The 23,407-nt window shown below is 31.5% G+C and overlaps 3 protein-coding genes across 4 annotated transcripts; 2 read left to right on the plus strand and 1 right to left on the minus strand.

The window, feature by feature from the left end:
- Positions 1–1,766: 1,766 nt before the first annotated feature.
- Positions 1,767–13,314, plus strand: LOC144474656 (uncharacterized). Of its 2 annotated transcripts, none has more exons than XM_078189749.1 (10): positions 1,767–1,980; positions 2,932–3,278; positions 4,620–4,746; positions 7,873–8,087; positions 8,168–8,258; positions 8,921–9,195; positions 9,914–10,164; positions 11,297–11,589; positions 11,950–12,144; positions 12,569–13,314. In XM_078189749.1, the coding sequence occupies exons 2-10, from the start codon at positions 3,087–3,089 to the stop codon at positions 12,742–12,744; spliced, it is 1,815 nt and encodes a 604-aa protein (XP_078045875.1). In that variant the 5' UTR covers positions 1,767–1,980; positions 2,932–3,086; the 3' UTR covers positions 12,745–13,314. The 2 variants fall into 2 exon arrangements, with proteins under 2 accessions (XP_078045875.1, XP_078045876.1); XM_078189750.1 differs by having other exon boundaries at positions 3,069–3,278.
- Positions 13,112–22,844, minus strand: LOC144474657 (cytochrome P450 4g15-like). The gene is made up of 9 exons (XM_078189751.1): positions 22,820–22,844; positions 22,199–22,358; positions 21,896–22,106; positions 20,243–20,539; positions 18,985–19,414; positions 18,027–18,095; positions 15,688–15,856; positions 15,048–15,222; positions 13,112–14,049 (listed from the first exon to the last, which is right to left on the minus strand). Exons 2-9 carry the CDS (start codon positions 22,335–22,337, stop codon positions 13,854–13,856), a joined length of 1,686 nt encoding a protein of 561 aa, XP_078045877.1. The 5' UTR covers positions 22,338–22,358; positions 22,820–22,844; the 3' UTR covers positions 13,112–13,853.
- LOC144474658 (cytochrome c) lies at positions 16,906–17,470 on the plus strand. Its single transcript, XM_078189752.1, has 2 exons — positions 16,906–17,083; positions 17,286–17,470. The coding sequence occupies exons 1-2, from the start codon at positions 16,957–16,959 to the stop codon at positions 17,468–17,470; spliced, it is 312 nt and encodes a 103-aa protein (XP_078045878.1). The 5' UTR covers positions 16,906–16,956.
- Positions 22,845–23,407: the final 563 nt, after the last annotated feature.

The raw sequence follows: 23,407 nt of genomic DNA on the forward strand, positions 1-23,407 counted from the left end.
AATTTAAAATAGTGTTTTAGATAAAATTATGTGTCGAAACATTTGTCATCTTTTAGAAAGATTGAATGTTCAAATCAATTAATTTATACATCTATAACGTGTTTCTGCTTAATTTGAAAAACATCCGTCTGAGAAAATGCCGCTTGGAGTGTTACATGGAAATTAACACAGGCGTCAGGAATACGTGTTACTAATGGGTTAAATTACCTGCGGTGTAAAGTAGCTGCGGTTTGAATATTTATTTTTAATCTACTCTGATGACAATCAGAAATTTGAAACCCGTTTCTACACATATTTTAATTAGCACTCTAGACTTATTGTTCACTTAAATATAATGTAACAGGAAAACAAAGTAATAGCGCACCTTACAGAACAACGTATTTTTCAACAAACTATACACGATAAATCTAATGTTTGGCTATCTAAATATTAAAAACAGATATTTGAATGTTTGGTAATGAATAAGTTGTTTAATAATTTAGTAAGCAGTTCATATTTCTCGTAAAGGAGATCTATCAAATATTTGAGTCATATGTATTGTCTTTTATCACATTCAAACATGATAAACGGATTCGGAACGCATAAACGCTATTGCTAAAAGCGTCGCAAAATGCAGTTTTATTGCTGACGTGACACAGAAGATTATTGCTGAAATGAAATTTATATTTCAGCTAGAAGATATTTGAGCATAATTTTTTAACACGAATTGCAATCAAGTAATTGGAGATGGAAGTTCGTATTAATTACATTACTTTTCTATTGTGAGATCCTAACATGATCCAGTTATAATCCAGTTAATTACACTGATATTTATTGATAATTCTTAATTATAACCAAAATTAATTTCTTCGAACAATTGAATTCTGGAATTTAGAAAATACAGAATCTCAAATTAATTATACTCCACGGTTTAAAATGTATAGAAAGGATGTAAAATAATATGCGATAACTAATATAATTTGTCAACATGTAAAATGGTTGGATATTTTCATTTACATCAAGATTTAAATATGGCAAAGAGAAAAATAGTCCTGCTTCACACTATATCATACTGTAAATAAATTACAATGAGAGAAGAAATATGTTCAGGTCTGGAATGAAAAGAAAATCATTTGTTTAATCGGTAATATAGAAAACTGTTTTATCAGTTGCAAGAAACTACAGTGTGTGCATATGTACAATTATACTATTCCTGGAAACTACTGAGACTCCGATGAGTGTACGCCTTAAAGACTGCAACCAAATACTTGGACTGACTACTATGGAGAATATTTTAGGGGTCAAACTGGGAATAGCAGTGGAGTGGTGCCATAAAAATTGGAAACAATGCAATGTCTTAGGAAGCGGTACAATTATGCGAAAATGAGATGCCGGTGATTATGATAGGGAGGAGCTAAGGAGCATTATTTTTTTATTCTTTCACTATGCTACTAGCTGACGTTATCTAGTTCTTCAATCAATATACTGATAACTAATAGTTACACTTCTTAACTAATGACTGATATTGTCAGGTGTTTACGACTAATGATTATTTGGCTAATATAACTGTCTCACGAATTGATTAATACTTTGTAATTGCGTTAGTAATTATTACACTAGTGATTATAATCATAATAATTAGGCATTGTTTCAATTATACTTTGCTCACCTCTACTGCAAAAAGTCTTTGTAGCGGCCTCGTCCATACTGGTGGCTCCACAAACACACACATACCCACACATATACACATACGACACTCACCTTCTCCTTTTATTTTCTAACTGCAGATGGTACAGCAGCCATATTTCATTCTTCTTAAGGACCTGTACTTAGTGCGATGGCATTGTGTACATAGATAAGAGAGTCTTCCAATTCGTTTGATTCTTGTTTCGTTCAGTCAAAAACCACCCAGGAGTCTGATGTACAGTATGCAGTATTAGATAATTGAAGGTGTTATTTTTCTATTCCATTTTCGAGACGCGGGAAGTTCGATGTTCATCGGTAAGCTTTTGTAATAACAATCTCTGCGATCAAAGAATTCACAGTGATTGATATATTTTGATCTGAAGTATTTCGAAGTAGGGAGATGAAAAGTTTATGAATCCAATTGTATTTACGTAGTGTTCATTTTGATGTTAATTATACGATTCGTGTGATTCCAATCATTTTATAAAAGCATCTACGTTGTTAAAACTGTTATAAAACTGTCTACATTGTGCTTGATTTGTGTTGACATTATCTGCCTCCAGTTCGAATGAAAAGTGACAGTTTGTGATGTTGTACAACAAATTGCAAACTATTTTAGAACCTCTAAATTGCAAAGAGCCTGTTTTATAAACATTCACATGTATTGTTATAATTTTTCATATTTCGTGCCTGTAGGTTTTAAATAATTCAATTTAAAAAATCTACAGACATTCAACTTTAAGGTTTCCGATATTTGAGCATTATTTTATGAATTCTTTTTAATCACATGATATTGTGTAACATTATACTATTCATATGTGAATATACTTAAAAAGAGATTTTAGAAATTTGAAGATTTGTAAAAGAATCTAGTTACGTCAGTAATTTTCACTGACGCTTCGATATACAGTGAGAGTATGTTAAACTTAAAATCCAGGAACATTATTTTAAAATAAAGGTTCAGGCTTTAAAAAGTCATCATCCTACAATGAGTTTTCGTGAAGTTATTGTCGATCAAAGTTAACCAATTTTTATCGAAAATTTTTCTATGCTATTGTATATTATTTTTGACCAGTGTATATGTCCAGTAGCAGAACTGTTTCGAGATCATTATTTTTCAAATATTAATCACGTTACATAGCAGACAATGTTCTTTTTTTTCATAGTACTAACACAAAGATATCGTGTAACTTAAAATTAGGGTTATTATTATTTCGGTGCATAAAATCGCGAGAGATATGATACCTAGTGACGCTGTGATTACAGAGTGAAGAATGTGTGCCTTTTCATGGAAAAAGAATAAAGTAAAAGAGAATTAAATGTCATAATCGTAAAGAAACGAAGAAATAATGAGAGGAGACTTAGTATTTCTGTATCAAATAGTTCCCGTGCAATGTGTGTAGAGACTCTACAAAAATAATATGGTAACTAAGACCAACGGGACATCTACGATGACGACGATGAAGGATACGTTCGTTGAGGACCAAAAGAAGTCACGAAATAGTAGATTGCTTTATGAAGATGAGGACAACGGAGATGAACTCACACTGGAAGACTTAGCTCCTGATGGTGGTTGGGGCTGGATGGTGATGTTCGCCATGATATTAATATTCGTAAGTACTACGAATTAAATAAACAGCCAACCATATAACCAAAAATAATAGAAAAATCCTGACAAAGTCTACTTATATGGCTAAACACTGAATTTCATGCATTTATGACAGAAATTAATAGATGTCGCAGGAAACAGTGACACTGTTCGAAAAATTTTGCAATTTGATGATATCATTTATAATTTACTAAAATTATTCTACGTAATTCTTGCTTTTCGCAATTGGTGCATAAAGGTCCGTAATCTATTTATGACTCATAATGTGTATTTAATACATTTATGATAAAATTGACTAGATGAAGTGCCTAACAACAACAAAATTAGCACAATTTATAAATACGCCTACATTCTCTTGAATTTATTGAAGTTATTCAAAGAAGAAATACATTTTTGAAATTATTAAAACTACTGTCTTAATTAACGTTTACTTCTTATAATTTATTAAGAAAATGTTTATTTTGTTAATGGTCCGCAGTCTACTAATGACTTATGATTAAAATCGATATAACAAGTATACAGTAGTCAAAATTTTTGAAGAATTTAAAGATACTGTTATATTCCTTGCAATCCGTTTAAATTAATAAAAGGAAATATAAATCTCTGTACAGTATATAAACAATTACAATAAGTAAAAACTTCAACATACGTTTCTCACGTTATTACATAACTTGCATATAAAATAGTCGCGAAGATAGCACGTGATCAGTTAAAGGTTAAATTTGATCTTGATCATAAATTAATATTCATTTCTCAAGTTCTCGGGATAAATTTTTGAAACAGATTATGAATAATTTAATTCGGTAAACAAGATACGTTTCGGGACATATAATTACTGGCGATCTTTAATTAAGTCGCGCAAATTTCAGGATGCAGAAATTATAGAAACATTAATTTCTTTCTTAATTATTTTCCTGTGTAATCAGCAACATCCCTAAATTCTTGAAACGATTTTACTGGTTTGCAACCGATACGTTCATTTTTCTCATAAATGCATAAAATTCGTAGTTGGTTAATAAAGTGTTAACGCACGATCGGCAATTCTTTTTGTTACTAATACTGAATGCCGGCGAAAATAATGAAATTCTAAAGCTGGTTGCCGCAAACTTGTTTCGTTAAAGCAACGATAAAAATGATAAAATTTGTTTTGATATATCAATGTTGCAATTATGTGCTGTTCACAATAAAAAGATTTTTTATAATTTGTATACTTGCTATACTTGTCTCAATAGAATTTAAAATGAGGCCAGTTCACGTCAGCGGTAACCAGGAATAGAATTTAAAATAACGCAAATTCACGTCAGCGGTCGCGCATATGTTAAGATATTCGTTTGTTATGTCCCAGGTTACAATATTTGGACCATCTTCGTCGTTTGCAATTATATATGCTGACCTCCTCGAGGCGACAGGTCAGCCTGGCACTGCTTTGACCACGTTTAATTCAGTTTTTATGATCACGTTCTCCATTGCTGGTAAATCAACATTTTCCTTATTTTCGATTATAAAAACTGTGAATTTTTACTTAAACCTACATTAATTTTATTGCATCTTAATATTTTAATTATGTTTGTTTTCAATATGTATTATTATTACTTCTAAGAGAATTGGGATGTTTGATGTCTAACAAGATTTACATACTATTATGAATTTTGTTATAAATATTATAAGAAATTGAATTTTAAATTGAGTTGGTTGATATTTATTTTTTATTCATGAAATGATCATATTTATAGTTATGATAATTGCATATTGAAAATTCAGCTTAAATTCATGTCTTGTTCGATTATTTTCGTATTGTCTACAAGAAATTTAAGATTTATTTGTTTGTGAGAAGTGCGTACGTAATAAAACATATTTCTATATAATACCGAAGAATATGAATATATATATAAATATACTAATAGTGATGATAAAAATATCACTGTTTCCAGTAATAAAGCAACAATAGTACATACGATAAAATTGAATGCAATATTATGTATACAAATTAAGGAGCTAATTACGTGATAACCGTGATATTGATTAAAACTTACATAACGATGTCTCCCTGTTTTAGAAGTTGTCATATCTCTTCCACGTGAGTATACGCAGTGACGTTCATAATTATGTAAATGATAAAGCATTGATAATTCTTCATATCAAAGTAGTTAACTAAATCCTTCTAAATAATTACAGCTTCTTGAATTTAGCGAATTTAATCATTTTCTTTACAGTAAATAAGAATTTCTGAAAGAAATGATAAATGAAACAGTAACGGAAACATTGATAAAATTAATTCGACAAGTACTTGTCAAAAAATAATCGAAGTAAACCATGGACACATCGCTTAGCGTCATGTATTTAATCAACTGATATAATGATGTAATTCATCACGCACGTTTGCTATATAAAATGTTCTATAAAATGTTTCTATTTACTATTATACTAAATACTATAATATTAAATTTCTCAAACAACTATTGTTAGGAGTCTGTCTATTAAACAATTGTATACCTCTTGTTCACATAACAGACATTTTACATAACAAACACATCAATTTCTTCGTGTTTGTTCTAGATGGGTACTGTTACAGCGATAACACATCATTAAATAATTTGGTTTTACGAACAATTATTTGCAGACAAACTTACGTGTGCCGCATTCAGGAGTTGATGACACGAGACTAATGATAGTAATAGCAGTCATAAACTCTTGTAATTACTTAGTTTAACGACGTGGTGATATATTCATGTCAATATTGTTATTTAATGATGTGGTTTCTAGCAATTAATTTAAATTTTAATTCCAATCATAAACAAAATTATAAATGCTTAAGATATGAGTGTTAAATCTTAAATTTTCTATTGCCAATTGTGCTTTCCTCTGTTACTTTATAATTTGTATAGTTTTAACATTATCGATTTGCAAACCATTTTCCGGAACTTCTACATAATAATTCGATTTACACCACTCGATAATTATTATTATGCTCAATATTACTTTACTACTATACAGGTGTTGCATTCCAAATTCATTCTTTTGCAAACTATATTCACTGTTTTTCAAATACTTGCATTCCAACTTCATCCTCTATTATCTTGGACCATTATAAGAATCAAATTCAATGCAAATTTGTTTTGACATTTTTAGTTTTATTTTATATATGTAACAATGATTTTGAAACACTTATTTAAGTATTTGATTCAGTTGCAACAATATTATTACTTTATGATGTCCACGAAGAGAATGCATTCTCCGTAGAATGTAATACTTTAAGAAACTTCATCATTGATTTTATGGAGGCTTGAATTGTTCAAAACTAATTATACTTCACCCAGATGGCTTCGTTTATTTGATTTATTAAACTTATACGGAAAATTGCCCATTAGTTATAAAATCAAAAATACAGCGGTTTAGAATGATTACATGAAGGTTAAATGAAAAATAGATAACCGAAACTCCTTAAATCATTATGTTAAATTTATTTAAACTGTAATAATATTGTTAAATTATTTTATGTAGTACGCCTTAAATTTTGTTTGAACGATTTGTAATAAACGATTGGAAAATTCGATAAAGGAGTATACTTACACTATTCACATTAAAGAACACAAGCATATTAGCCCAATGTGATCACAATTGTGTCAGCAGTGTTTAGAATAATGTTTGAAACAATTTGCAAAATATATTTTATGTAACAGTTATAATGTTTTCTTCTCGAGATACCCATAAAACGAATTTGAATATCAAAAGGTTGTATTTAAAATTTAGGAAAGTCTACATATAGTCTGCAAGAGGGTGAATTTGATTGGAGAAAAGTTGAATATGGCATATAAAAGGATGAATTCAGAATTCTCGGTATATCGTAGACATATTCATTTACAAGTCAACAAACGCTAACTTATCAAGATGTTGTTATGTCGGCACTGAACATCCCCCCTCCCTACCAGAAATTTAATGTCTTGTGGTATCAAATCGCAATCAAATATGACACATAGTCTGACACAGTCATATACATATATATTTTCAACTGTCAGATGCTAAGAAGATTGCCGATAAGAGGCAGCACTAATTCAGAAATAGTTGTTAATGTAAATGCCACGCAGCGCTCTGGGCGTCAGATAACAATGACATGCATTTTTTGTCTTGGTTGGAACAATACATTTACAAAAATTTAACTCGTGGATCGTAATATGACATAGCAAAAATTTATCTGGCATAATTGCTTGCCGCACGTGACGATTTTATGATGTCAATGTTTGTATTAAATACAGTGAAACGAGGAAGATAGTTACCTGGAATTGTATGCATGTATGAATACTAATTCATTCACAGAAAAAGTGTACTGTGAATTTTCTTGTCATGTCAGAAAAGAATACTGGGAAAAGATTTTACGTAACATTTATTTACACAAATAGATTTCTTATTTATCTGATCGAACTATATTTCTTATATGCGATATTAGGCCAATATAGTACTTCACTTAAATTTATTTATAAATTTTGTATTTTTACATAATCTGTATACGCCGTGTATTATCAAATCTGCGGATGTCTACTCCATAAATAAATAAATACAGTAAAGGACTAAAAGATTAATATTTTACGTTTTTGCAACAGGCTTAATTACAAACACGTTGCTGAAGAGGTATGCGATGAGGCCGGTAGGTTTGTTCGGCGCTGTGATTTTCTCGGTGTCGAATACTGCGATGGCTTTTGTCACCAACTTCTACGAAATGGCTTTTCTCAATTTATTTCAAGGACTAGGCCTCGGGCTGATCGTCACGATTTGTAACACGAATTTCAACGCTTACTTCGTGAAGAAACGAGCACCAGTACGTAAACGCAAGGCCATTGATTACCAGAGTCCTTTGAAGTGCTTGTATTGTTAATTTTTCTTAATTTTGTTTTTCAGGTAATGAGCGCGGCCCAAGTTATCATTGCTTTAGGCGGGATTGTATATCCTATACTCATAGAGAAGTTAATGACGGCTTACGGATTTCGTGGTGAGTTTAATGAACTATTTTTTAGCGGCATTATATACGGAAACAAAGTAGTGACAATTCAACCACGTTGCAATCTAATTTCGCAATTTAATTATATCATATTTCAGTCAATAGTAATTTAACTACCTATTAATTCAATTTTGCTATTTAAATACATTGTATTTCAAATAGATAGTATTTTAGTTCAACTACTTTGCAATTCAATTTCGTAATTTAGTTATATTCTATTCCAATGACATACTAATTTAACTACGTCATAATTCAGTTACATAATTAAAACCTTTCAATCTCAGTTGATTCAATCCCTAACTATTTAAATCATAAGTGTTATTCAAATACATTATAAATGAAATACAGTTGTTCAAACTACAGACCAGAATTTTCAAGAGGCATAATACATTTTTCTACTTTCCTTTCTATACTCATCTTTTATCTGTTCTATGTATTTTCATTTCTCTATTATTTTGTATGAATTCATTATTTCTTAATTCACAATTTTAATTCAATTACATCTCAGTTCATCATTTAAATTTAATTTAATTTGCATCGTTACTCATAATTAATGTAATTTTGTAATTGCACTGCAATTTCTTGTATTCTACTGAATGAAGATATGAATTACAAATTACAAAGTAACAATGTTACGTTCACGGTTTTTCCAGGCACTGCATTAATAACGGGCGCCATGAGTTCAAACTGTATCGTCGGCATGACTATGATGCATCCAGTTGAATGGCACACAAGAAACCCGAAAGATGTCCGAGCAGAAAGGGCGCGTGAAAGGGAAGAACGAAAGCTATGTGGAGTAGTATCGGTGAATCGTCGTTCCATAGACATCTGCCACTTTTCCATTTCCGCGAAAACAAGATGCAGTAGCTTGACAAGTCTAAAGGGTGATGGCGGGAAGCAAATTCCGCTTTTAATTGAAACATTGAAGGTACTTTTTGGAAATCACACTTCTGTAAACAATTTCTTAACATTTATTTGCTGACGTCTCTTTACGCCAGTGTGTTGTAACCTTTGCAAAGTATTAACCCTTTGCACTCGAGTAGTGACTCTGAGGCACCATTCGAGATTTTTGTACGATGCTCTGGAAATGTTTTTACATTGTCAAATCTGTTTCTGTTTATAAAACTGTTCAAAGTATAAACTGTTATACGGACTCAATTTCGTGTGCATAAATTGCACTAATGATTTATAGAAAATACAGATACTGTAGGTCATCCAAAATAAGTTTAGACATGGGGTTAAAGTAGCGGTGAGTACAAAGAGTTAACCCCTTGCCATATTTCGGCGAGTTTCATTATAAAACGAGTTGTTCTATACAGAAACGTGGACGCTTTTCTAAAATGCTTTTCTTTATTGCAATCACTTGTTATTTATATAGATTTCATTAAATTATTCAATATAATAACACTTCTACATACAATTTTAATTGGTACTTATTAATTATCATTCAATTGCTCGTCATTCAATATTTATTCGGATTTATTATTATTATTATTATTTATTATTTAACATAAAACTTGTCCAGTTCAGCGTATTTTGTAACATACATAAGAGCTCGTTAAAATTGATACCGGTACAATCGCGGTTTTTTGTAAGCTGATTCACGAACGTTTCAAGACGTTTACTCTCTCTAATTGTTAACGCAGGAGCCAGCAAAAAGAGTAGCCTCAATTTCAGAACTCGAGAGCAAGATTCACAATCGAATGAAGTCGGGCTCGATGCGAGAACTTTTGACGAGACGTATGTCGGCGCTCTCGTCCACCAGCGTGACAAATTTAGTGACGAGCATCGGGGCGTTCGGTGACAGGAATCATTTTGAGAAAAATAAGGAGAAGAGAAATGAAAAAGGCGTACAAGTGTCCATGAATGACGAGAGTAACGAGAAAGGTCCTTTAAAGTACGTTGCGTGTAGACTGTCGTTCGAAAGTTTGGAGCAGTCTTCCTTTCTTTACAAAGGTACTCTTTTCAAAGAATATTAACAACTACTTAGCGAACTCCAATGAATTTTGTATAAAATTTATGGAACGTGTGAATTAATACAGAATTACTTCATTGAATATAAAGAACGAAGGATGCTCTTAAACTTTTGGGCAGACATTATTTAGACTAATCTTCGATCCATTTCGTTTTTGTAATGTTTGCAGGCAAGAGAAATGGAACATTTAGAAACTAGGTGGTAAATACTACTAAAATAATTACGAAAAACTACTTAGGTAAATTAAAAAATGAATTAGGTAAATACGAAATATTGAAGACATCAGGAAATTATTATTCGAAAGGATATATTAATTTATAAAGAATATTTTTATTTTGCATAAAGATTCACTGTATATTTGCAATTCGTTAAAGTGATTGAAATGAGGCATATAAGATCATAAGGTATAAAATAGCAGGATGTAATTTTAAGTATGCAAACATAGTTTTAGATTTAATGAGCACAATCGAAAAGATATTCTAGTGTTAAAAATAAGTTAAAACTTATTTAAAACTAACTTAAAATTTGCTTGAAAGGAACATACAATTTTCTTAAAACTATTGTAAAACTGGTGTTATAGAATGTGATAGTTTAATATTTTATACAACAAAGAACGTAAGAGTTTAATTTTTTTGCAAATACTAGATTGAAATAATGTAGACTCAAACAAATATCTTCACTTTGAGGTTAGAATAGCCTCGAGTGCGAAAATTTAGAAATTCCACTTCTCTTGTTTTCGCATATACAGGGTGCTTCCTTAACTCTTATTAGTTTCTTGTTGACTATATGATAGTTTGTTAAGCTTAAAAAATGGTTAATTCTTCAATAAAAAAATTGAGGCCACCTTAACTTTTTTAAATAGCATTGCAAACACATTACATCTTTGTTGCACATGTTAAGATAAATTCAACGATCTGCTATATCATGATCATTGAATGATCTTGAACTGCGAAATTTCAATTTAGTATCTATGTGCAGAATTTCAAGAAACACCCTGTATATAATATCTGTGTTACGTTCTATTCAAACGATTCTTTTTTATCAATTTCTACAGAGAAATTCTGGGGGATCTTCTGGACATGTCACTATTAAAGAACTTATGTTTTTTAAATATGTGTTTCGGTATTAGTTTTGTGTTGTCGAGCGACTTCACATTTTCTTGCTTGGTGCCGCTAATGATGGTGAACTCCGGTTACGATAAGGCACAGGCGGCACTTGCAATCACTATCAGCGCATCTGCAGAATTAGCGTCGAAAATTTTGCTCGCGATTTTCACTTTGGCGGTGAACGTCAAGTCGAAATACATATTCTTCATTGCTACGATTGCCATGGCGTTCGCAAAGTTTGGTTAGTAGAACAACAATATGTTGCACAGATTACATGATAGAACGAAGTTCTGAACATGATTACACTGATTACAGTAATTGCACTGATTACAATAATTACACTGATTACAATAATTACGCTGATTTAGTGTGAAGTCGTCAATTGAGGATCAATTTTATTTTTGTTTTGGATTTGTTCATATGTTACACCACTCACTTTATTTCTTCAGTTTATGCAAATTGTATTCTACATCGATTGGTATACATATAAATAAAAATGACTTAAACTTCGTTCTCATATGCTCAGAATTAACGAATGAATAATTATATAAAACAATTATATGAGAAAAATATAATTTTCTCGATTGATTTTATTTTTCAGGTTATTTGTTTTATAGCAGTTCATTGTCCGGCACGTATATCATGATAGCAGTGATAGGAGTAGTTCGGTCATGGTTGTTAGTTCCTCAAGCATTGGTTGTCATAGAAGACATCACTATTGAAAAATTCGCGTCCGCGTATGGAATCTGCGGTGCCATTAGTGGCATCATAAATATTCTATTTGGTCCAATTGTTGGTGAGTGCATGGAAATATCCTTATATTATTAACCATATATAGTATAGGACGTCTACAAAACGAGTAGAAAATGATTCTCTTAGTGAAAGAGAAGAATAATATTTAAAATAATAATAGAATAAACTAACACGTTATTTGATATAATACTTTATATAACGTTATTTAAAAAATAATTATGTGAAAATAATTATAAATTAAAACAATATGTTATTTGAAATAATACTTCATATAATATTGTTTCAAATATGAGTAAGTTTGATTGGCCGATTAATTTGGATTTTTGTTATATAATTTGTTAAAATGAGCCATCTGTGTACCTGTTAATGAATACGTTAAGGAAAATAATTGTGGGAATATCGTATGCCAACTGACTTCGCGTTCAAAGGGGCCGTTCGTATCTATAAACATTAATGAATGGTTTTAGGGTTGATGAAGGATTGGACCAATAGTTTCGTGGTCTGTCAGCTTGCACTTATAGCAATGAACGTCCTGTTCGTTATTCCATGGGCAATACAGTTCCTTTCAGTGGAATTACCAAAGAGAAGAAAGGGACGGGCGGATAAAATGGCCGCCCAATCTTCCGGCTTCACCCCGAATTGATGCACACCAACAGAAATATGGAAGCATAAAAGAATTCGTAAGCACACGCTGATGATGAAAGTATCTACTTCGAGAACAAATATTTGTATATAGCAAAAACATTCCTGTAAAATTTACTAATAGAGCTATACGAATGTGTGATAGAGATGCGCCATTCGCGAAATGAATTTTTTTGAAGTGCTTTGTACGTTAGTTATTCTGCAGACAAATTTAACAACAACCATAGAGTGGAACAGCTTTATAATGATGTTTCGAAAAGTAGATGTTTTAAAGTTAAAGTAACGATTGTAGACGTATAATTAGATCAAGATTTAAAATAGAGTCTTTTATATTGACAATGCTATTATCGAAGGTAAAATAAATAAAATTATAATTTGGAATGATATATTTACTTGTGTTGAAAGCTTACAATAGTATTTCACGTAACATAATAATTTATCTTTCATTATTCATAAGTCACCCTTATTTATATTATATTAGTACGCTGATAATTATAGCGAATGTTTGTGCAAGTCTATCTTTCTGTACATCGCAAAAATTAAATAAAAGTTTATGTTTTCTGGAGAGTCATTCAGTTGCGTATAAAACAGGAACGTTAATAACCATTAACTTCGACAAATTTTTGTGAAGTATTTGGCCGATATTTAATTACTTACGTAAATTCGAAAAAGTAATAATTCGATAATGTGGAATAAAATTCAGTAGTATGTATAAAATTCAGTATCTATAATAAAACTGTGAAACAGAAACATTAAAAAACTAAAGATAAAAGTATTTTCTGACTGAAATTAATGATTAATTTAATTCAAACAATATAAGCAATTTATTTGGTATTGTAAGAGAGTCACAAACAAATATATTTCAACAATTACAAAGCAGCGTAATATACGTATTTTATGCCTTAGCCAACACAAACTTCAAACTTTAAATAATAATATAGGTTCAGATAAATTTTGCAGAGTTGTATAAGATTATAACAAATAAATTAGGAGTCATGGTAAATCTTGCTTCGCACGGTATTCAGAACGCTAAACAATGCGTTCCTGTTCATTTGCGTGTCCACCAATCCGCTAACGAATATATCATTTGGAGTTTTAAAGGACTCCACCTCAAATACAAACTTCTGAATTGCTTTTGTTTCGCGGCTCAATTTTTATTCGGAAGCCGTCCACCCTCTTGAGAATAATATCAACCTTCAGCCGGAAGTCCTTTTCTGTGAGATCCGACAGGATCCTGTAGTTCCGCAGGATTGTCGACAATAAGACCTTCAACTTTAACATCGCATATTTCCTTCCCACGCACGACCTAAAAAAAAACGCAATTTAATCGCCTCATGCCTCATGAGAACCCACTTCTAAAAAATAAGATATTTCGGGAAGCGTATCAGTTTACGTGAATATTTGATAAAATATGCAAATGATTTTTCACGCGTTAACCGAATCTGTAATTTGTATTTATGGCAATGTGTTAATGAATATAATCGTGTTCCGCTGATTGACACAAATGTCAACGGTATTTAAACTTTCTTAACTTTTATCTGTAAGTGTATGTGTGCGGTACACAATAAATTATATTAAGTGTTTCAGTTTCAATATTGTCAAATAGGATAAATAAACTGAAAGCTTCACTTGATTAATACAATTTTACTTTGAAGAATATAAAGTTAAAGTAAATCTATTCTAGTGCAAGGAGATTTATATTTCTTTATATCGAATCGTCGTAGTTCATATATTTGTAAATTATTCTTTTGAATACTTAATTCGTTCCTTTTTCTACTTTATCTTTTGGAAAATGTAAGCAACAAAATTATGATTCGAAGAGATGCCTTAATTGTAATTTAAAAGCACGTCTACTCCGCAGTCATATTAAATTGAAATTAAAAGATAAATGATTGAATACAAATATTTTGTGTATATAGCATTTTAATTAGTAAATATTTAGTATTTCAATTAAGACAATTAAGGTTTCTCTAAAATTAAAGACATCTGTCGACAGAACGAAACATTTATTCGTTCTCATAAATTCAACGATACTGTAGGTAACAGTGGTGTAGCGATATAGTAGGCAAAATGAAGAACCTTGCTGTAGAATGGTTGCTTTACTGCAGGCGTCGTCGTTGCATACAAAATGGTGATCGACCATTTAACCACAGAGTATTATATAAAGTTCATTACATTAGTTTACTGAATAATATAAACTTTTTGTTTTTGCATTAAAAAATCACATTCTTTAATAAATAAAATGGAATTTTGTTGCAAAGTTGGCATGTATGCACAAGCTGATTAGAATGATTAATTACTTACCTAGGACCAGCGCTGAACGGAACGAAGGCGTAATAATGCCTATTTTGCATCCGTTCCGGTAAGAAGTTATCGGGATTAAATTCTTCAGGATTTGGATAAAATTCTGCTAGCCGATGTATCATGTATTGTGGAATTAATATTGTAGAATCCTTTGGTAACACGTAATTGTTGGTAACTAGAAAAAACGATATTGCGAAGTAAGTATTGTAGTTGCTTCTCACATATTCATATTTAATAATGATATGATGATCATGAAAGCATAGTGATCAAATAAGTATCGTTAAAGCCGTAATGTAAATAACAATTCTATATAATACTAGTTCAAAGAATAACACAATTCCAATATTTATAAACAAATAATAATTAAGTTATATTATAATAACCTTGTAAGTATTAATTGTATAATAATTGCAAGAATAACTAAAATAATGATTAATTTCAATCGTTTATATTCAAATAATGTTCCATAAATAATTCAAAAGACTAAATTAATTAATTTATACTTAGAAAAGTCGAAAAAATGTTATGAAACAATATCTATCGTTCGCGTTACTATTTTGAACATTATTGCATGATTATTATTCGTAGCTATGGTTTGCAAATGATGAATCGTTTCCTAAAGTTGGTGTTAAAAATTTACCAATTTTGACGTCCTCCTTTAATAGTCTAGCAATGGCAGGCACTGGCGGGAAAAGTCGTAAAGTTTCAAGGATGACTCGTTCCAGGTATTTCATTTCTAAAGTATCTTGGAAAGTGCAAGGGCGATTGGATCCTTGGAAAATCCCATTTAGCTCCTCGTACACTCGATCCTAAAATAAGAATGTTATAAAATCAGTTTATTTTATTATTTCGTATAATTCAATTATGCGAAACGTACAAAAAGCTTTACTTTATGTCTCAAGTGTATAAATAACAGAGATTCGATCAAACACATAAAACTAGCAAAAAAAAGGTCATGAAAAGGATTATATTTCATACTGCTTCTGAAGTATAGTGATTTGTTGTGCACCATAAAAGCTAAATACTTCTGCAAACAATCAAGTGTTTAGTTCTCCAAGTTCTTTAAACCTTAGTTGTTGGCACTCGGATCAATCGAGAAATGTAACAATGTTTATATTACGCTATCAAATCGTGTACTCACTTATTTTGTAAGCGAAAGATAATTGATTGTTTGTTATAATATAAAATAAACCTCAATGAACAGGAATGATAGTCACCAAAGATTCATCACCACTTCTGATTATTTTGTAATGTTATACATATGTATGTATAACTGAGATTATATATAAGTGATGCTAATAATTGTTTTTTATACAATATAAATAAGACTAATAACTTCGGGTTCTGCCTTTTATTACATTTTTAAGATCTCCACCACTATGATAGTTAATAATTAATCATACTAACATCATAATTTCTCCAATTACTGAAATAGGACATATTATATAAAATGAACAAAATAAAGATCATAATAATATTCGTTTGATTATATAATTAGCTGTACCTTTATTGATTAACATTAACCCTCTATTACTCAAGACTGCCATGTAACTACACTCATAATTTAAGAAATTAGCAATAATGAAAACGAATCTATAACTTTAATTAATCTATAATGGAACAAATATTATTACAAACAAGTAGATCCTATATGAACAAACGATTCAGTCAAAACATACAAAATTGTTTTCATTCAATCGCGGATAATTATACGATTATAACATAATTGTGCAGAAATTCGAAATTTATGACAGTCTACAAACGTTACAACAGAGTGAAATTAGTTACCATTCCATAAGTAAATTGAATCGCTGCAAAAGTCGATCTGTGTCTAGTGGTAGAAATGTTATTGGAGATATACAGTTGACATAACCTCCGATTTTAGAAGTAACAAATATTTTTATATAAAATGGGAGACCCTGTGAAAGGAAAGGCATTATTCTCAAAAATGTGCTCAATGTGTCACACGCCTAATCAAGGTGGTGCTAACAAATTAGGTCCAAATCTATTTGGCGTAGTTGGCAAAGTTTCTGGCAGTATGTATATTTATCATAATTTTACAATAAATGCTCTACTAATTTCGGTAGGACATTTGAATGATGTTCAGAAAAAAGTCGAATCAAAAATTGAGAATATGACAGTGAAAGTGATCTCGGGTGATAGTATATTGTGGCGAGAGGCAAATTAATATTCGATCGGGTAATAATTGAAAATTTATTATTTTTATCTTTAATATAGCCAATGCCAATTTCAAGTATACGCAGCAAATGAAGGACAAGGCCGTCACGTGGAACGAGTCAACACTAGATGCGTATTTGGAGTTTCCCAAACAATATGTCCCTGGCACGAGAATGGTATTCAATGGTATTAGAAAAGCGGATGAACGAAAAGATATAATAGCTTATTTATACACATTGAAATAAATACGTTCTCACGTGAATCATGTTGTATAGTGTGCAATATATGTATACAAGCGAAGTAATATGTGTAGTAATCTCATAGCATTAAAATAATAAAAACTCTCTGCCATTCTATTCTCCCGCAAATATGTTCCTGTAATGAATAGTGCTAAACTACATCTCGATACAAAGTTTTATGATTTCGAGAACAGATTTTGGTGAAATGATTGTTCACGGTAGGTGATAAACTTTCTAAAAAATGATGCAAAATTTGTTTAAATGCACATAATTATTCTTAACTGGATTAAATTCAAATAGTGAGAAGATTGACAGAAACTAAAAATGCTAATAAATTAATTTTAATTTCTTAAAATTATTTAAGGTAGAAAAGGTATCTCAATCAATTGTTGCAGACAGTTTGTATTTTTATGCTATTTGTCTATAACGCACAAATTAAATCACATTTAATTTTCTCCTAAACGTTGTTTTATTCAATCGTATTAATATTAACCGGAATTTAATTGTCAAATACGAATGTTATTTATTCCACAAGAGTATGTGTAAGATTGGTAATATTTACCTGGATATCTTGATGAATGCCGAGCACGCATAGAACAAAGCTGGAACCAGCAGCAGTGGTATCGTGCCCCTAAAAATCATTAAATTATTCACTTCTATATGCTAATTATAAAAATTATATTGTAACAGTTGCAAGTTCTAACAATTTTCTAATTTAATTTTAAAGATCTTTGTAGAAAGAAAATTCGTTCTAAAAGGCGTGAAACTAATTATTTAGAGGTGTATTATAATATACTTTCATTGCGTTACACTACACTTTCTTTATGTTACAACTAAATTACGAATCTTTAAGCGTAAAGAAAAATTTCTATTCTAATTATAAACAGTAGAAACCATTATTTACAATCTAGTTATAACTTGAAGCTAATGTAGCAGATAATTTTATATGAACGAGTTACATAAACATTTTCTTTAACGCAAATGCAATCAGTGGCTTCGTTTTCGAGTTACATATTAATGAAAACCATGGACCAATGAGTGACGAGCTCAGCTGACGCAAGGCGATCGGGCCAACGAGCAGATTAGGCCGGCTCGTGCCAGCTGACCCTACCTCTCATTGGTCAATGGTTTTCGTTAATAACTTGTAAACGAAACCACAGAATACATTTGCGCTAAGGAGAAAGTTACTTTAAATGATCTCAGGAATCCCTCATGTCTCGAAGTACTATAATTTTGGGATACCCTATATATTTCTATATCTATTTACATTTACGATATTATCACGAAACCTACCGACGGAGTCAAATGAACCTGTTTCGCATATTTTAAAGTTGCTGCAAATTATAAAAGTCTTTCATAGAATATTTGTAAGAGTTTCTTAATTGAAGCAATTTATTATAATAAAGAAGGCAAAAGGTCTAAATAAATATTGTCTTGTCTATCTTACAAATCAACACACGTTAATTACTTTTGGTACTCGGTATGTTTAGTCTTAAGTTTTAAGTATGAAATCAAATTACCTCGAACATTATAGTGTCTACTTCCTCCTTAATTTCCTCGTCAGTTAACGCTGCGCCAGTTTTTCTAATCTCCAATAGAAGATCTAAGAAAGCAAATCTTTTTTTCTCGCCCACGTCATTATCATCGAGATCATCGAGATCGTCCCTGACGTAATGGAGTTTCTCTGTTTCGTTCTTCTTCTTGTCGTCGGATTTCTCTTCCTGGTTGATATCAAACAAATTCGCGCTTTCATTCGACTTTGGCTTGCCATCAATTTCTGAGCAGATTTTTCTGTAAGCTGCTTCCTTCCTCTTCCGGATAACATTCGACGTTAAATTGTGAATGATACCGATTTGCTCTTTCTGCATTTGCGAAAACTTTGAGAACTTGAAGAGCATGTCGAATCGTAGATTTACGTTGTAGTGGCGTCGATGAATTATGTCGCACATGCTATTTTAATTACAAAATACAGCAGAGAATTAATGAAAATTCGGGGTTGTACTCGTACATTGTTCGACCAATTGTTACGTTCTTTAGCAAGGTATCTGAAGTCGGAGGTGATATTTCAATCAAGGGAAACAATTTTCACATGAGTTGATAATGATAGTTTAAAATATTTAAAGTATCTTCTCTAAAATTTTTTAAAACCTTTTATATTCATATTCTATACATCTTGTAATGTATCGTTTAATTATACCAAAGATTGATACCTAAGATTGTTTTAAGTTTACAGAAAAATCAAGCAAAAGACATTGTCATCTTATTAATATTGATGATCATATAAAGTTGGCCGAATTTGCTCCAACTTCGTACCATTGTCTTAATTACGGTTTGAAAAATATTTGATTAGTTACAATCAAATATTGTAATATATTGTTACGAACACCGGATGGATGACCGGTGCCGCCTTGGAATAAAAGACGGCAACATGGTTCAGGGTCTTCCGATCGAGCTGAACTTTGGCAGTTGCGATTTGACAGCGAACTCGAGATATTGAAATTAATAATCCGATATATTATATATTGTATTGTATAAAGGAATTGTGAAAATAAATAGTTAATCATGCCGCGAACTCGTGAAACGGGGCAAACGGGGCGACGGGAACCGAACGAGGTTCCCGAAGTCCGCAACAATATACTGTAACTGATATGTAAAATTGTTAACATTAAGAATATGATAATCTTTTCAGCTTAATATTTCTTTAAACTAAAAGCGAATAGAAATGAATACAAAGGAAATAAAATCTTGGAGAAGATAATTAAAAAATGGCAATCTTACTTCATTACAGCCATGGCGTATTCATATCCAGATTTCTGTTTGTCAGCCTCTCTGAGTCCCATCGCAGTCTCCAATAAAATATCAACTGTCACACCTGCCATATAGTCATGGCAATCGAATTCTTTCCCCACTTGCTCACGTAATCGAATCACTAAGTCTTTGCTGTTCTCATAGAACAATGGAACGAATGATTTTAACACGTTCATATGGAAGGTGGGTGCTATGATCTTCCTGTGTGTCCTCCATTTTTCACCTGCACTGATCAACAGTCCATCACCCAGCCATGGCTTGAAAAACCTGTAAGGAGTTTGCAACCGTGATATCGCAACTTTTTTCCTAACGTTTCTATTAAATTATTATTTCTATCGGTCGTACTTAAAATCGTGTGTTGCGAACATACGTTCTTTGTCGTTTAAAAATTTCAAATATCTAGTATTAATTGTTTATATATAAAATTTGTCTCCCAAGATATTCTGCCCCGAGAAACATTTTAATTATACTGCGAACATTCCTCACAACGTTAGAAACAACACAAATATTTCGTTGGCCTAGTATAGATGGAGCACCCTGTATTTCGCATACTTTCGCATATTTTCTTCTGCTACACATGCACGCATTCAATTATTTTGCTGTGCTTATAACCATTTCTATATACGCTTGTACTCACAATCCCATTCATTAAACACTTCCTGCAGTTTCTTGTAGCAATGGTATTACACTCACTATATTGCTGTGACGAGTCCTTCTGTTTCTGGGATTAGTACCCTGCCGCGAGCGATTTATATGAGAGCGCCTTGTCTATGTTTCAGTCTTGTACGGTGCCATAACGCTTGCCATGTAGCGCTTTCTTAAACCGTACTCACTTTATCTTTTCTATTCTCAATTAACATATGTCGTCCCGTATGATTTTGTGGTTTAATTTGCTCAGTACGTGCGTATTGTTTGTCTTGTTTGATGACAGCTCAGTGAAGAGCCAATGTTACTTGACTATGGAAATATTTGATTTATATACTCTCTAAATACGTCATCAAATATTTTGTCAAAATAGATAATTTAAATACTTCAAGCGCGATAATATAACTAATGATTGCGAAGGAAAGTCATCAAGTCAATAGACATAAGTTGGATATGTCGTATACATTGACTTGTTTGAAAATATTCTTGGAAAAGCATTTTAATTGAAGAATGTATCTGAACCAATAATTGCTTTCGGTTTTGATTATATTCCTTTATCTTGATTATTATTTCTCTCGATTGACTTGAAATTATTACAACAAAATGATTCATCTATAATTTTGATAGACATACAGCACCAACTATCTTATTGGTTTAAGAGTTTTGGAGATTTTCCGGTAATTCAATGTTAAACTTATTGTTATAATTACTGCTGAGAATAGTTATGTTTCGTATTCTTCTATTAGCGTGGCAGTCAAAGTGTCAAATGTAGTTGTATTAAATATTTAATCCTTAATGGTAGTAAATTACCTCCAACGTGACATTATACACTAAATTTAGATATCTGACCTCCGATAAGGATTAATTATTTTCAACTACTTTGCACGAGAAGTTACCAGATCGTCATCAAAACATGTTTTTCTGGCGTTGAAGTCGATAAAAAACAGAATCACTTAATACGAAATACTGCACAATTACCTATATTCAGGAGCTTTGGTAATATGAACTGTGCTGCTTAGAATAATTTCAACGTCACGAGGATGATATATGGCAATCACTACTTTCCGACCTAGGAAAGCTCGAATGACAGGTCCGTAGATATCAACTTTTAACAGCGTCTCTAACATGTGGTCCGGGTCCACACCAAGAGTTAATAACGAATTTCCTAATATTGGTAGTGGTTTCGGACCTAAATAACAAATAGGATAAGTCACGAACGAAACAATGATCGCTAACGTAAACTAATAAACGCATCAATTAGGTCAAGATAATTTTACGTACCTGGTAGCTTATGGGCTAACCGAACTACTCGTGAACTTTCGATATAGAAATAAATGGTGAACAATACCGTAGCGATAGCAACGAGTGAATAAAGAACTGCTGACTGAAAATAGGACGTTGTCAATATCTCGGTCTCCATTTTGAGTTCTTTCCTGGTGAACTGTAGAATTAATAAACAAGTTCTAAACAATGTCTCTAAATCTTCGCAGATAACATTCAAATATGGACAATATAATGGGACACGCTTTAAATCATGGGGTAAAATTTAAAAAAATGCGTATTGTAGATATCGGTAATATCATTAGAATCAATTGACGCGTGTTAAAGCTACTGTCACTGAAGGATGAAATTTTAATTTGTTTCTGATAATTGCAACGAACCAAAATTTTTTTACGCAACACGACGATGAAGAAGGAATGGCTAAAAATTGTTTAAAGCTACTTAATTGTAAATATTAACGACGAAATCCTTTTATATATATCTAATATTTTTCAGACTCAAGAAATCATTAAGAAGATTGACGTAACTTCACTTCCAACCTAATTTCAATAAAATTTACAGTGACGATCGCGATTTAGCGATGATAAAATGATACGGAAGAAAGTATTGTACACTAGATACCTCTTCGCGTGGACCAGGCTACGTGTCCACAAAACGTGAACCGTCGATGGGCCTGTCTTTTTATATACTCGATTGTGCGTACGCATGGTCGATATAAAATGCGTGAAAAATAAAAATTAATTATACGATGACCTTACGTTTTCCTCCCAAAATTTGCTTTACAAATTTTTCTTGCCGCACAGACATTAATATCGGACTCAATAACGACATTTTACGTTCGGAGAAAGTGAAAATGTGCTGACTTAAGAGAGCAATCAAATTTTTTAGTAATTGGAAATAGTGAACATCGGGCCTTTTTTGAAAGGAACTAACGATTCTACGTTGTTTTTATCGATCTTTGGAAAAGTTATGATTTGTCTTTCAATTAATGTTGAAATTAATTAGGATAAATATTAAATTAATAATAAAAATAGAACATATGAACGATCGATCATTTTACTACGGAAAATTCATGATACGCGGAAATAGAAAAATGAAAACGTGAGTTTTTTTGTACAACACAATGAGTTATTATTGGACTGAGGAAGTTTATGCACGTACCATATGTATTAAACATTCAGACTGTATTCAAGAACATGCAAACTGTAT

The sequence above is a fragment of the Augochlora pura genome, chromosome 9 (genome assembly GCF_028453695.1).
Source record: "Augochlora pura isolate Apur16 chromosome 9, APUR_v2.2.1, whole genome shotgun sequence".
NCBI lineage: Eukaryota > Metazoa > Arthropoda > Insecta > Hymenoptera > Halictidae > Augochlora > Augochlora pura.

What these genes read in the sequence shown, in the direction of transcription:
- LOC144474656 (XM_078189749.1), top strand. Translation starts at nt 3,087, where the DNA reads ATGGTAACTAAGACCAACGGGACATCTACGATGACGACGATGAAGGAT. An exon ending in AACGAGAAAGGTCCTTTAAA is followed by an intron (nt 10,165 to 11,296) that starts GTACGTTGCGTG and finishes CAATTTCTACAG; the next exon opens with AGAAATTCTGGGGGATCTTC. An exon ending in CATGGCGTTCGCAAAGTTTG is followed by an intron (nt 11,590 to 11,949) that starts GTTAGTAGAACA and finishes TTTATTTTTCAG; the next exon opens with GTTATTTGTTTTATAGCAGT.
- LOC144474658 (XM_078189752.1), top strand. Translation starts at nt 16,957, where the DNA reads ATGGGAGACCCTGTGAAAGGAAAGGCATTATTCTCAAAAATGTGCTCA. An exon ending in AGTTGGCAAAGTTTCTGGCA is followed by an intron (nt 17,084 to 17,285) that starts GTATGTATATTT and finishes TCTTTAATATAG; the next exon opens with CCAATGCCAATTTCAAGTAT.
- LOC144474657 (XM_078189751.1), bottom strand. Translation starts at nt 22,337, where the DNA reads ATGGAGACCGAGATATTGACAACGTCCTATTTTCAGTCAGCAGTTCTT. An exon ending in TAGACACTATAATGTTCGAG is followed by an intron (nt 18,096 to 18,984) that starts GTAATTTGATTT and finishes AATGATTTTTAG; the next exon opens with GGGCACGATACCACTGCTGC. An exon ending in GCATTCATCAAGATATCCAG is followed by an intron (nt 15,857 to 18,026) that starts GTAAATATTACC and finishes TTCTTATTTTAG; the next exon opens with GATCGAGTGTACGAGGAGCT.